Below are 12,695 nucleotides of genomic sequence, written 5' to 3' on the forward strand. Positions count from 1 at the left end.
TGCTGCAGCCGCGTGGCGGCGAGCCCGGCGAGCAGGGTTTGAGCAATATATTGGACGATTTAGCAGCCAATTCTGTGCGCTCCTGCACACTACCCAGGGCACAAAAACGAGGGGAGAAAAGGACGGAGGATCACAGCCAGGTGGTACGGGTCAGCGCGGAGCAGGGTATCGAGCGCTGGGTGGTGAGCGATGAGCGAGATCGCCGAGGGGGGTGTCATCCGGCGGTGAAGTGTGAAGCAGTGCCCCGACAACGGCCTGCGCCTTCCCCCTCGCCCCCGCGTCTTCTCTCCTCTCCTCCTTCTCCTCTCCCATGCCTCTTTGCGGCGTACAGGCGTTCATCTTCTGCTCGTTCTAGCTTCTTTCATTCCACCACTGTATCTCTGTCTCTCCGTCTGCCTCGCCGATCGCCTCCACCATGTCCTCCTACATCTATGTCGACGACACCGACCCCCATCTAGCCTACTCGGACGCCTGGTTTGAGTCTTCGACCGCAGTGGCTAGTGCGTGGAATCAGACGCTGTCTTATACTCAGACCACTTCAGCGTCCCTCTCGTTTTCCTTCACTGGTACGCACCATGATGCCTCGCCTTCCCAACATCCCCCTTACGCTGCGTCTTCTCTACGCGTGTCGTAGCCTCCTCGGTGTTCATCATCGGCCAAACCGTCAAGGCGCCGTCGTCATCAAACAGCAGCTCTGGCCCGTCTTCAATCTACATCCTCGACAACTCGCGCAATACAGCCTCCGTCTACATCGCGGATGCCGTAGCCGCCACAAACGTCCTCTTCTTCTCCGCGACCAGTCTCAGCTATGGCAAGCACACGCTCGACATTGTCATCTCCGACGTGTCCGAGGACATGCCGTTTTACCTCGACGTCGTCGCCTTTGGGATCTCGAACAACCAGCCGTCGTACATCGGCAGCTCGTCCTCCGACTCTGTGGCCGGGAAAGTAGTCACGGTTACGACCACGATGGAGTCTCAGCCGACGCTCGCGTCCACGAACGTCGCCGTCGCGGGCGCAGCATCCTCTCTGCCCGTCGGCGCGATAGTCGGCGGCGTCATCGGCGGCGTCGCGCTCATCATTGCCTCCGCGCTCGCGTTCTACTTCCTCTGGTGGCGCACGCGGCGCCCGTACGGCTACCGGACGTTCGACGGCGCCGCGCTCTTCGACGCAGGTAAGTCCGCGCCCACGCCCCCGCTGCCCTCGATCTCACCCCGCCCGCAGAGGACAAGCATCATCCGATGGATCCGCGCGCGTTGCAAGTCCAGCCTTTCCTTACCCCCGGCGCGGCACAGACGCCGTACTCGGACCACGCCCCTTCTGTCTCACGGAATATGTCCACCGCGTCGCACACGTATCCTCCCCCCGGCAGCGTCGCCGGCAGCGCCCCGAGCATGTACTCGGACACCCAATCCGGCTCGGGCCCCGCGGGATCGCGTCCTGGTTCCGTCTTCGGGGGCTCCAGCAGCGGGCGCACGCTCTCCGTCGTCAACGACGCCGGCAACTACGCGGCAGCAGGGTCGTCGGCCTCGGCAGCGGCGGGCTTCGTCGCCCCGCTCGCGTTCGCGACGCCCGCGCAGCGCAAGGCCGCGGAGGCCCAGGCGGAGAAGGAGGCCGCGGAGCGCGACGCGCGCGGCGCGGGCTCGTCGTCCGCCGCGCCCAAGTACCACGCCGACTCGGGCGTGCGCTTCGACGACGACGGCAAGCCCGTGCCCGCGGAGGCCCCCGAACCCGACCTGCACGACGTCCCGCCCGAGTACACCGAGATATGACCACCGCCGTGGTCTGGTCCTTTTTTACTCTGCTGCGCCCGACGGCTTGGGGACGCCGTTCGTCGGTCAGCTCGGTCGCCGTTGGCGTCGGCCTGGTCTCGCCGAGCGCAGCGGCGTCGCGCGATCCGCCCTCGACACAGGCTGTGCACCCGCAGGGGACGAGCTGGAAGAGAGGGTGGTCTCGCCGCTCGGGTTACAGAGCTGTACGCTGAGGTCTGGGTGTGGGTGGGGCGCACTGACGAATTGGCTCGAGCACGGACTGACGTATATGTTTATTTCATCCTCAGGATCACGCTTTCTCTCGCCATCGGACTAGCTTGACGACCTCCGTGTACGCTCCGCTTGGAACCTAGTACCGTACATATGCTTAGATACATACCATCCCCACGTAAGCTTGCATTTAAACATTATATCCGCTAAGACATCGCTCGTCCTGTGCGTCGCTCCGGCGCTGTGCGCACCACCACACAGGCCTCGGCAATCTGGGCTCGCAACGGTCTCAGTGCGATTGCCGGGACCGCCCAGGAGACTCTATCAGGACGGAGAAGCGAGACGTTACATAATCCCACCAGGGTTTCAGGCAGAATGCATGTTATTGCCAGCGCACAGCACAAGATCTACAAGACAGCGACGCTGCGAGCAGCGGGACGAGCTCATGACACAGTGGAAGGGGACGCGAATAAAAATACAGCTAGGTACATTGAGCGAGAACGTCCAATTAGCCGGCGCGCGGTGCAATGTAGAGCAGGTAGAGACGTAAGAGGGGCATGCAGGAGTCGGGAAGGGGTGGGCATGTACAGCACTGCAGAGGGATGCAAGGGACAACAGCATATGGTATGTGCCAGCTGGGAATATGATGCGGATTAGGCCGGCGTGCATGAGAGCAGCTATGATAGCACTGATGTACACTGAATCAAAGGTCCCGGTCAGCATTCAGTCTGGACAGGTCGGGTAGCACGGGATGCTCACAACAAATCCGAGACAGGTTACGGGCGTTTGCCAGTGAACCATGAAAGGCCTACGCTGCCGACGCCTGCGATGTGCACTCGCGCGTTGAGGCGGCATACAGTGTCCGAGACTTCCGATTTACGGAAGTCGATGTGGAGGTCGCCGTTGGGGACCCTCGAAATCGAGCTGAGCTCGCCGAACGACTGGTAGTCCCCCGCAATCAGCGACTGGGGTTTCTCATTGACGTTAGCTCGGAACGCTCACCTCGCACCACTTGCGGACGGCGTCGAATCGACGCTCATCATGGGGCGGGATGCCACTGATGATCAGCTTCCTCTTCTTGCGAGCCCTCGGGCTGGAGAGCACATTGGTGATGGTCCCAAAGTTTGACGGCGACTGGGGTCTCCAGGTCATCGTTGCGCCGTCGGACGCGGACAGGACCCGGTCACGAGCGAGAACTTTCGTGGACTCCGGGGGATCGTTCATGTGCGACGCGTCCGCAGGCAGCGACCACAACGAAGGCGAGGAGCCAAAGATGGTGGTGGAAGATTGGGAGCGGGTGGACCCGAAGTACATCTTGCGCGGCGCGTCAGACGAGATGCGGGTGGCGGAGGACCCTGACTGGGTGAAGCTGGAGGAGGTGCTGGGACGGGGCGGCGGGGAGCCTTCGCTGTCCTCGTCCTGGGACGGCACCGTAAAATGGCCTGAGACGGACGGCCGCTTGAACTTCCATACCGTCGTCTTCGGCGGGGTGAGCGTCACCTCCGGGAGGTCAGCACGCGCGGGCCGCGGTGCGATGCTCGAAACCGAGGGACTGGAGCCACGGGCATGGGAGACGGGAAGTTCGACGGTCCGCCGGAAGGTGGAGGTCGAGGAAGCAGCCGGACTGTGCGCGCGAGGCGCGGGTCCGGAGGTGGCAGGACAGGCGCGGCGGGGAGAAAAGTTGAGGTGGAGGCCCCGGAGAGGCGACTGGGCGGAGAAGAAAAGGCCGTGCGAGCTTCTGCTCTTGCGCGGCGTGGAAGCGTCGCTCGGCGGTTCCGTTCCCTGCAGACGGGAAGACGGTCAACTGAGACGCCGGATGGATCACGTGGGTCGCGCCGTACCTGCGTGACCTTCGCGTCCCGGCCTGTGGACGCGTTCTGGGTCGAATGCCCAACACCTCCATTGACATAGTCGACTCGGGGCGGGGCCAGGGAGGCAGCGCTCATGGAGGGGTAAGCGAGGTACGGGTGGGTTCCAGGGATCATCTGAGGGGTATCGTCGAGGGCGGCAGGGGTAGTGAGATGATGTTGTTGTTCTTCTATCCAACGATAGGTCCTGCTTGAACTGCGCGCACGGGGGGCCTGCGACATGCGGACGTCGTCTTCGAGGGCCGGGGGCAGGTTGTCGCGGATCGTGGCAGCGGATGAGGGGGTCGGAGGTTCTGCATAAAAAAGAAGGGCTTTAGCATGAGTCGGTTAAACGAGGTGCACGACGAGGGAGGGAAACGAAGAGCGGGACAAGCGTAATTACGCTTTGGAGGGAAGCGGACGAAGAGGCCGGGGACGCACCTGCGAAAATCGGGCTTGGGTGGGGGACGTCGAGGCGCTTAGGAGGGAGGAGGCGGGTTGCAATTGCAGTGAGGGGGAGTAGAGTACGATCGTGCGAGGCGTTGGGGGTCATCGTGAGGGTCGTTGCGGTCGTGGGCGAGGGCGGGGCGGGGAGTGCTCAGGGAGGGGAGGTCATGGGGAGAGCATGAGGGGCGACAGGAGACGGGAGCGAGGCGAAGGGCGCGGGCGATAAATATGGGACGGAGAGAGAGTCGCGCAGGGGCCATATCCGGTTAGAGAGCGGCAGCGCACCAGCCCACGCCTCGTCCCCGTCCACAGTGATGGCGGGCGTGGGCTGCCTGCCTTGGTCATCGTTGACGTACCGGGTGGAACGTGGTCGGGTAGGATCAGCGGGACCTGTTCCCATCGCCGCACGCGCCCGCTCGTTCCGCCCCGCTTCGCCCGTCGGCGCGGCCATGTGTGCGCGTGCAGCCGGGATGCCAGCACGGGGCGCGCGGTGCGGTTGAGAACGCGGGCCACGCGCTGCGCGAAGGAGGCCGCGCGCGAGTCGTGCGCGCTGGGGAGGAGCACGCGCCTTGGCTCGAGTGTCGGCAGAAGACGGTCGGCCACCCGCCTGCCAATGCACGGGCGCTGCCTGGGCGCGAGTGTGGCCGAGAGACGGGCCTCGCGTCATCGATGCGCCGGGTGGACGGGCCTGCCTCCGCGCCATCGCCTGCCAGTCCAGCACTCGCGTGCGTCCATCCATCCGGGCTCCATCTCGAATTATGCGAATTATCGAGGCGGAGGGTGTCCAACGTCGATCCTGATTCCGAGATCCCATCGCCCGTCGCTCACGATCCCGGCGGCCGGATGCTCTCTCCGTCTTCCCGGCCGGTCTCCGGCGTGCAAGCTGCGGGTCCCTGGAATCGATCCGAGCTCTCCTCCGATAGATTGCTGCTCCCAGTGCGCGGCGGCAGCTCTCATCGTGGTGATTGTGGCTGAGCGCAGTGCCTCGTCAGACAGATCCCGCAAGATGGGCTTCAGAAGTTCACCTCGTGACGTTCCCCGTCATCGCTCAAGTCCTACTAGCTCAACTGATCATTTGTCGGGTTCCTCCTGTAAGCGTTCCATGTTCTACGTTCCACCCTCCGCTGTCCACCTCGGGCTCTCCGGAGAGAATGCCTTGACGCTGCCGCAGAGTATCTCCAACGCCCGCCGCAGAAGTTGCTTGTGGCACCAAGTTCGCGATGGCGGACGCGACTGAAGTTGCGATCGATGTCTCTGTATACACAGGCCCGAGAAGCCATCTGCGCGTTTCACTCAGCCTGCGCATCTGGAGTGAACGAGAGCGACCGCCCACTGACCGAGCTCGACCCGCGGTCACGGCCTGTCAAGAGAGCCTGCAGGCTGCCCGTCCCCTGCCAGCCGCCCCAGAACCTTGTCGACAATCTTCGTGAACAGCGGCGCGGTCCCCGTCTTCTCGTACCGCGCCAGGAGCTCGAACGACCGCCTGCTCCCCCCCTCCGCCAGCGCCGCCCCGTCCTCCCCAGGCCGCTCCCCCTCCGCCCCGTCCAGCAGCCCGACGAGCTCCGTGTCGATCGGCAGGCTCCCCAGGAACGCCAGCCCCTCCCGCCGCGCCAGCTCCTCCCCGCCCCCGGTGGAGAACACGTTCGAGACCTCCCCGCAGCACGGGCACACGTACCCGCTCATGTTCTCGATCAGCCCGAGCACCGGCAGCGCCGTCGCCCGCGTGAACGACACGCACTTCATCGCGTCCAGCAGCGCGACCGCCTGCGGCGTCGTCACCACCACCGCGCACACCCGGTCTCGCACCGGAGCCATGTGCTCCACCAGCGACAGGTGCTCGTCCGACGTGCCTGCCCCACAGCGACCGACGTTAGCGTGCCCCGCTCGAGGTCCGGCGAGCACCACTCACCAGGCGGCGTGTCGATGACGAGGTAGTCGAGCTCCCCCCACCGGACGTCGCTCAGGAACTGCCGGATCATCGCGTTCTTCTTGGGCCCGCGCCAGACGACCGAGTCCTCCTTGCGCTTCAGCAGGAAGCCGACGCTCATGCACCCCAGCCGCCCCTCGCTCCCGTCCGCGTACACCGGCACCCACCCGTCGCTGCTCTGGTGCACCGGGTGCCCGTCGACGCCGAGCATCCGCGGGATAGACGGCCCCGTCAGATCGACGTCCAGGATCCCAACCCGTGCCGTCGGAGAGGATGCGCGCAGGGTGAGGGCGAGCTGAGTCGAGACTGAGGACTTGCCCACTCCGCCTTTACCGGAGCAGACGATGATGATGTTTTTGACCGTACGCAGGCGGCGGCCAACGGGCGTGTCTTCGGGGGTGGTCATCTCCGAAGTCGTCGAGTTGCTCGAGGAGGCGAACATGGGCAAAGTGGATGGGTACTGCGTGCGGTGGGCATGAACTCGGGAGTGGAGGCGCGGAACGAGAGATGATGATAAATCGAATCTCGACATTATCGCGTCTCATCCCACTTTTGGCAGGCGCTACTGCCGGCCCGGGGTTCGGGTCCGTTTCATCTGTCCTCTTCTTTCACCGACATGCGAGAGCAGCATCGATTTCGCAACCCAGACGGGTATTGAAGCGGCGAAGAAATGCGATAATGCAGAGCATACGACGATAGCAGAAATACAGCATACCGTAAGGCAGACTCGTCCAAAATAACAGTCTGCTGTTCCCCATAGAAACACAATCGTCTCTGCAGGGTAAGGCGTACGGGGCGCCCGGCGGGATCATGCCCGAAAAAGCGCAGGTTTGAAATGCCTGAGAAGGCTGTGAGTCAGTATCCGTTACCTTCAACGAAGAGGTGATCAAACGAGACATACATCCGACACAGTCGAGCCATCAAACCTCCCAGTTGAACCAGTGTGCCCACACCTTCAAGGATGCGCATATGGGTAAATCCGATCTCCTGTGCGTTCGTCAGCAGCAACTTCAGAACTCAGACACCAGACCCTACCTTGATGTATTCCAGTTTGGTGTACTCCGGCATCCTACACAATTCAGGCTCTTCAGCAGAGAACATCGAGAAGCATCAAACAAGCGTACTCGTCGAATGTCTTGACCACCCTGAACACAGTGACTACGATGTCAACAGCGCTGTAGCCTTGGTCCCATAGCTCGTTGAGCCTCTCCATGGCACCATCAATGTCGCCCTTGACGCATGCTCGAATCATGGCTTGAACGACGATTGGATGGGGTTGGTCGCACACTTTGAAGACGTTTGGCCCAGACACGAAGCCGAAACCAGACCATGTTGATTGAAGGTTGTTGATTGCTTGTCGCATGTCTCCCTCTGCAGTAAAGATAAGGGCCTCGATTCCTTCGTTGTTGTGCTCGACCTATGGGTATCTTCGTCGGCACAGCACATGCAAACATCACATTGCAGAAGACTCACCTTTTCGGCCTCACATATTTCCAGTAACCGCTTAAGGATTTCTTGGTCTCGAAGTTTCGAGTACCGAAGGATAGCGCAGCGACTCTGCAGGGGTTCAATGATCTTGTTCGACATATTGCATGCCAGAGCGAACCGGGTGGTTTTGGCGTGAAGTTCCATGGTTCGTCTCAGAGCTTGCTGGGCCCCCGCCGTCATACTACAACTTGTTGGCACGCAGTGATCAAGAAAGGCGAGAGAACATGCCTGTCTGCCTCATCCAGGATGATGATTTTGTGTCGCCCTGAAGGCAGCGTGACCTTCTTTTGCGCGAAGGCTTTGATCTTATTCCTTACAACCTCGATCCCCCTACGCGAAGATGAGGAACAGGGCTACTTGAATGCACATATGACGAGAGACGTACCGCTCGTCAGAAGCGTTCAACTCCAATACTGCCTCTTTGTATGCATCTCCGAGTAACTGGTGGGCCAGACAGTGTATGCTTGTCGTCTTTCCAATGCCTGGCATCCCTCCACCACACGGTGAGCAGCAGAGAACGTAATAGAGGATTACCACATACAGAAATAATGATGTGCGGACAGTTGCCATCCCTCGCTATCACTTTGAGCCTTTCAATAGTGTCGGTATTTCCGACGATGTCGTCCAAGACTTGCGGCCGATACTTCTCGACCCTGAAGAATGGTGAAAGTCGGTTCTCTTCAAGGTACTGATACGTACCATGGTAATTCGTAGGGAGTGGTAGATGCATTCCCGTTGGCGACGGCCTTCCCCTTAGCGATAGACAGCGACATAGTGAGTGCAAGGGAGAATGACGCGAACGACGCGCGCCAGATCTGACGCGTCCAAATTGTGACTCCTTCGTGACCATTCGCGTTTGATGGTCACGGCGCTGTGAGGCGAGGCCGCACGAGTCCGCCGGGCCAGCCACCATGCCACGACACTACAGTAGCTTCAAGGACGAATCCTCTCTATTGTATCCGTCCATTTCGACATCACGCATCGCCCCGATTATCGCACTCCAAACACCACCATCAACTTATAAGGACTGCGCCATCGAAGATCCCGTGTGAGGTCGGGCCACACTGCCATTTACTAACACCACCCTTGAAAACAGGCGGATGGCCGACGGATTTGAGCTGGAACCCGACGACGGCGACATGCTGCTCGACGCCTCCAGCCCCGCAGGGCTCGTCACTCAGTCACCCTTTGCCTTCGCTGCCCTCCTCGTTGCGCTATACTGGATCGTCAAACTCATTCGCCCAGTCGATTCATCTCGACCTCCGCGTGCACCATCATGGATACCATGGATTGGCCCCGTTGTGGAGATGGGCAAGGATCCCGACGCCTTCTTTAGGAATATGGAGTGAGTGATCTGTCGCATCCCTCAGTATGTGTTCCTCAACAGAGCCGCTCTCAGGAGTCTGCTTGGTCCTATCTTTCGTCTGAAGACTTTGGGAACAGAGATGATATATGTCACGTCACCTACGGTCCGTTTGAACACTAATAAGAATTTTGGCCAACCCATCCTAATTTACTTGATCCCAGCTCATCAGCCAGGTCTACCGGGATTCCAAGGTCCGTGAACTGTCTCTTGAATTTGCTTCGATTGTTGATAGTTTTGGCAGAACTTCGACATCACCAACATACGCATCGATATAGGCCAGAAGCTATTCTTCGTCGACCCGCGAATCGTGTCCGACTCCTACATGATTGATCGGTACATGCCAGCCTTTCACCACCTCATGCTACCCAACAACCTCGGTCCTATCACGTCTGCTTATCTCGCTAGTGTACACGACGCACTCCTCGGAATGATTTCGAGTACGGACGGCGCGTCAGGGCCCCTGAAAACATTCATCATACCTCCTGCATACCGGGCAGCAGCGCATGCTACTTCGGGGCGGACTTTCCGGCCGAAGCATCGTATCCCTTCTTCAAGAAGTTTGACGAAGGCCTTCCACTTCTTAATACCCCCATCCCAAGGTTTCTCCTGAAGAGTACCGTAGCGGCTTGGGACAACCTCGTTGCTCTGGTTGAGAAGTATGTCGCCGAACAACAGGAGAAAGGAGAAGAGCTCACCGAGTTCGTTCAAGTCGCTGTCAACGGTATCCGTGCCGACAACTGGGCAAGTTCGTCTTAGTCACTACCGCCGCCCTCACACTCACCGTTCACCCCAGACCACTCGGGATGTGGCTACCATACTTGGGTCTCAGCTCTGGGCGTTGCAGGCTAATGCGGTCTTTACCGCCTATTGGCTCATCGCTCTCTGTCTTGACCAGCCTGAAGGGCTCGGTCCTATTGTCGAAGAATTGGACAATGCTCGTCACCGGTGGCAGGCTACTCACCATACCACTTCAGTCGGCCTCGCGTTCTTCGAGGAAGTCGGCACGAGCTCGAAAGCACTTCCACTCCTGAACTCGGCCCTACAAGAGGTACTGCGGTACACGACCTCGTCCTTCTCCATGCGCCAAGTCACCGAGAATACGGAACTCGGAGGCTATCAAGTCAAGGAAGGAGAGCGCGTTGTTTGCGTTACGAGAAATGTGCACATCGACGATGAAGTTCACCCGCAAGCTACTCACCTCAACCTTCGTCGTTATTTGGAGGCTCCTCGCGCAACAAAGGACGGCAAAGTCGTCGCCAATCACACCATGTCGTTCGGTGGTGGAGTGTCGATGTGCGAAGGGAGGTACGTGAATCGATCCTTGATCTTTCAATCCCGGCTGTCTCTGATTTTCTCTCCTAGACATTTCGCTATGACGGAGCTCCGCATGTTTGTTGCTGTCCTCTTGACCTATGCTACCCTAGAGATCGATGAGGGGTGCACCACTCGACCTGTGCTTATGTCGGAGCGCATCGGTCTGGGTGTCATTCACCCTCGTGGTGACGTGGATATCATTATGAGGAAGCGGAAGTTGTGAACCTCGGAGCTCTCGTTCGCATTATATAACCACCTGGAGGCTTTTAATTGCATACCATGATCTGCGCATCCATCCCGACATACCTTCTAGTGGGCCATATCAGGACGACTCGAAGTGAGGGTTATCAAAGTCCGGAGTGTGTTGGACGCGTCTCGACGGGCCTTGCCCTCGGAAACCGGGCCTGGGTCCCGTGACCGTCGCGACTGTGACGTGAGCGCGTTATGATTTTATATACCGTTGGGTAGAACCAGCACCCGTTTGTTGGACTATGACCCGTCCCCCCCTAGAGCGCGTCTGGCTCGACTAATCTCCTCGTGCGCTAGTGTCTTTCCCTGAATCTCCTCTGTTCTCTACCGGTTGACGGAATGAAGCCTTTTGCATCCTCTCGATTCGCACGATGTACGTGTAAACTTCGTGAGTCTCTTTCCCCGTTGATCTACCTCACTAGCTAATACTTGGTTGAGGTCCAAGCCTACGCATGCATTCTACCTCTGCTGAATACACCGCTCTGCAACGTCCCAGACTAGACTACCGCGACATCTCGGAAAATGTTGTTTACAAGTCTCACAACGCTTTCAATCGCAAAGCCCCCCTTCCTGTCGGCGCGGTACAAACCGTCGCACGATTGTACGAAGAACAGAAGGCTCTGAACAGAGACCTGAACGCGCGAAGACACGAACGCACCGCTGTCGGTGAGCGCATACGTACGTCGTCGAAGGACCCCCAAAGGAAACAGGCGGCGTTGGATGAAGCCAAGAGCCTCAAAGCCGAGATCACGGGGCTCGAAGAACGCATCGGACGTATGGAGGAGGAACTGTACTCTCTCGCCCTAGCCATCCCCAATGACACTCATCCCGACGTCCCCGTTGGTCCCGAATCGGTCGCGGTGACCATCTCAACACACGGTCCTGAACCTCTTCCGGCGTCTCCAACACGAGACCACGTTTCCATTTGCCGTGCTCTCGACCTCATCGACCTGGAAGCTGGTGCGTCCGTAACCGGCTCATCATGGTACTACCTCAAGAACGAAGGGGCCCTGCTCGAGCTTGCCCTCGTCAACTACGCGCTCAGCGTTGCGATGCAGCACGGCTACACCCCTGTGACAACCCCCGACGTTGTACGCACCGACTTCGCGCGGCGCTGCGGTTTCCAACCCCGCGATCCAGTTGAAGGGGGCTCGACACAAATGTACCATCTTGCGAACAACGCGGATCCTGCGGAAGATGCTCAACACAACCATCCGGAGTTGGTGCTGACAGGGACGGCGGAGATCCCGCTTGCAGGGATGTTCGCGAACAGGATACTGTCCGCAGCGGAGATGCCAATCAAGGTAGTGGGCTGGGACACGCGTTCCGGGCGGAAGCTGGCGCGCGAGGGGTGGACACGCGAGGACTCTATCGGGTGCACCAGTTCACGAAGCTGGAGCTTTTTGCGGTGACGGACCAGGAGACGAGCGGAGAGGCGATGGAGGCGATGCGCAAGCTGCAGGCGGAGATCTTTGAGGGTTTGGGATTGTCGTTCAGGTGAGTACACGGGACAGCTTTCAGCTAGGCGGTAACTGAACCTTCCTATTCAGAGTTCTGGAGATGCCAACGGAAGAGCTGGGCGCGAGTGCGTATCGCAAATATGACGCAGAAGCTTGGATGCCCGGCCGAGGAGGATGGGGAGAAATCTCTTCAACCTCAAACTGCACGGATTTCCAGGCCCGCCGACTGCACATTCGTTACCGTCGCTTAACGCCCTCCGGAGACAAGCCTTCAGCAGAGGAGTCGGGGCGCTTGCCGTTTGCGCACACTCTCAACGGGACTGCGGCAGCAGTGCCTCGCTTGATTGTCGCGCTCATCGAGAACGGCGGAGTCTTGGACGAGTCTGGTGCTGTCGTAGGCATGCGTCTTCCAAGGACACTAGAACCGTTCTGGGTCGGGGGCAATCCTCGAGGCCTTATCACATGGGTATAAGCTTCACATGAGGCTGTACTACATCAAGTAGTAGTCCACTGTACTTACTCTACCACAGCTCATCTGAATGCACACAACCATAACTACGGATACAAAAAGCTCCGCAGACCGCTTGCACCGATGCTCAGCGTGACATCCCCGCT

General features: G+C 59.6%; 5 protein-coding genes across 5 annotated transcripts; 2 read left to right on the top strand and 3 right to left on the bottom strand.

The window, feature by feature from the left end:
• Positions 1-415: 415 nt before the first annotated feature.
• Positions 416-1,772, top strand: BXZ73DRAFT_96758 (uncharacterized protein; the record flags this gene model as incomplete). Its single annotated transcript, XM_048027158.1, has 4 exons — positions 416-500; positions 543-566; positions 635-1,174; positions 1,225-1,772. The coding sequence occupies 4 exons, from the start codon at positions 416-418 to the stop codon at positions 1,770-1,772; spliced, it is 1,197 nt and encodes a 398-aa protein (XP_047882622.1).
• A 986-nt stretch (positions 1,773-2,758) lies between these two features.
• BXZ73DRAFT_87194 (uncharacterized protein) lies at positions 2,759-4,382 on the bottom strand (the record flags this gene model as incomplete). Its single annotated transcript, XM_048024465.1, has 4 exons — positions 2,759-2,923; positions 2,985-3,764; positions 3,824-4,143; positions 4,271-4,382. The coding sequence occupies 4 exons, from the start codon at positions 4,380-4,382 to the stop codon at positions 2,759-2,761; spliced, it is 1,377 nt and encodes a 458-aa protein (XP_047882623.1).
• A 1,247-nt stretch (positions 4,383-5,629) lies between these two features.
• Positions 5,630-6,609, bottom strand: BXZ73DRAFT_39390 (P-loop containing nucleoside triphosphate hydrolase protein; the record flags this gene model as incomplete). The annotated part of the gene is made up of 2 exons (XM_048018364.1): positions 5,630-6,126; positions 6,186-6,609. 2 exons carry the CDS (start codon positions 6,607-6,609, stop codon positions 5,630-5,632), a joined length of 921 nt encoding a protein of 306 aa, XP_047882624.1.
• A 402-nt stretch (positions 6,610-7,011) lies between these two features.
• BXZ73DRAFT_87196 (P-loop containing nucleoside triphosphate hydrolase protein) lies at positions 7,012-8,464 on the bottom strand (the record flags this gene model as incomplete). The annotated part of the gene is made up of 8 exons (XM_048024466.1): positions 7,012-7,042; positions 7,105-7,190; positions 7,303-7,620; positions 7,677-7,872; positions 7,920-8,021; positions 8,077-8,182; positions 8,229-8,344; positions 8,391-8,464. 8 exons carry the CDS (start codon positions 8,462-8,464, stop codon positions 7,012-7,014), a joined length of 1,029 nt encoding a protein of 342 aa, XP_047882625.1.
• A 2,608-nt stretch (positions 8,465-11,072) lies between these two features.
• Positions 11,073-12,552, top strand: BXZ73DRAFT_87197 (seryl-tRNA synthetase; the record flags this gene model as incomplete). The annotated part of the gene is made up of 3 exons (XM_048024467.1): positions 11,073-11,899; positions 11,929-12,117; positions 12,171-12,552. The coding sequence occupies 3 exons, from the start codon at positions 11,073-11,075 to the stop codon at positions 12,550-12,552; spliced, it is 1,398 nt and encodes a 465-aa protein (XP_047882626.1).
• Positions 12,553-12,695: the final 143 nt, after the last annotated feature.

Source organism: Epithele typhae (genome assembly GCF_022376455.1).
Source record: "Epithele typhae strain CBS 203.58 chromosome Unknown BXZ73scaffold_3, whole genome shotgun sequence".
NCBI lineage: Eukaryota > Fungi > Basidiomycota > Agaricomycetes > Polyporales > Epitheliaceae > Epithele > Epithele typhae.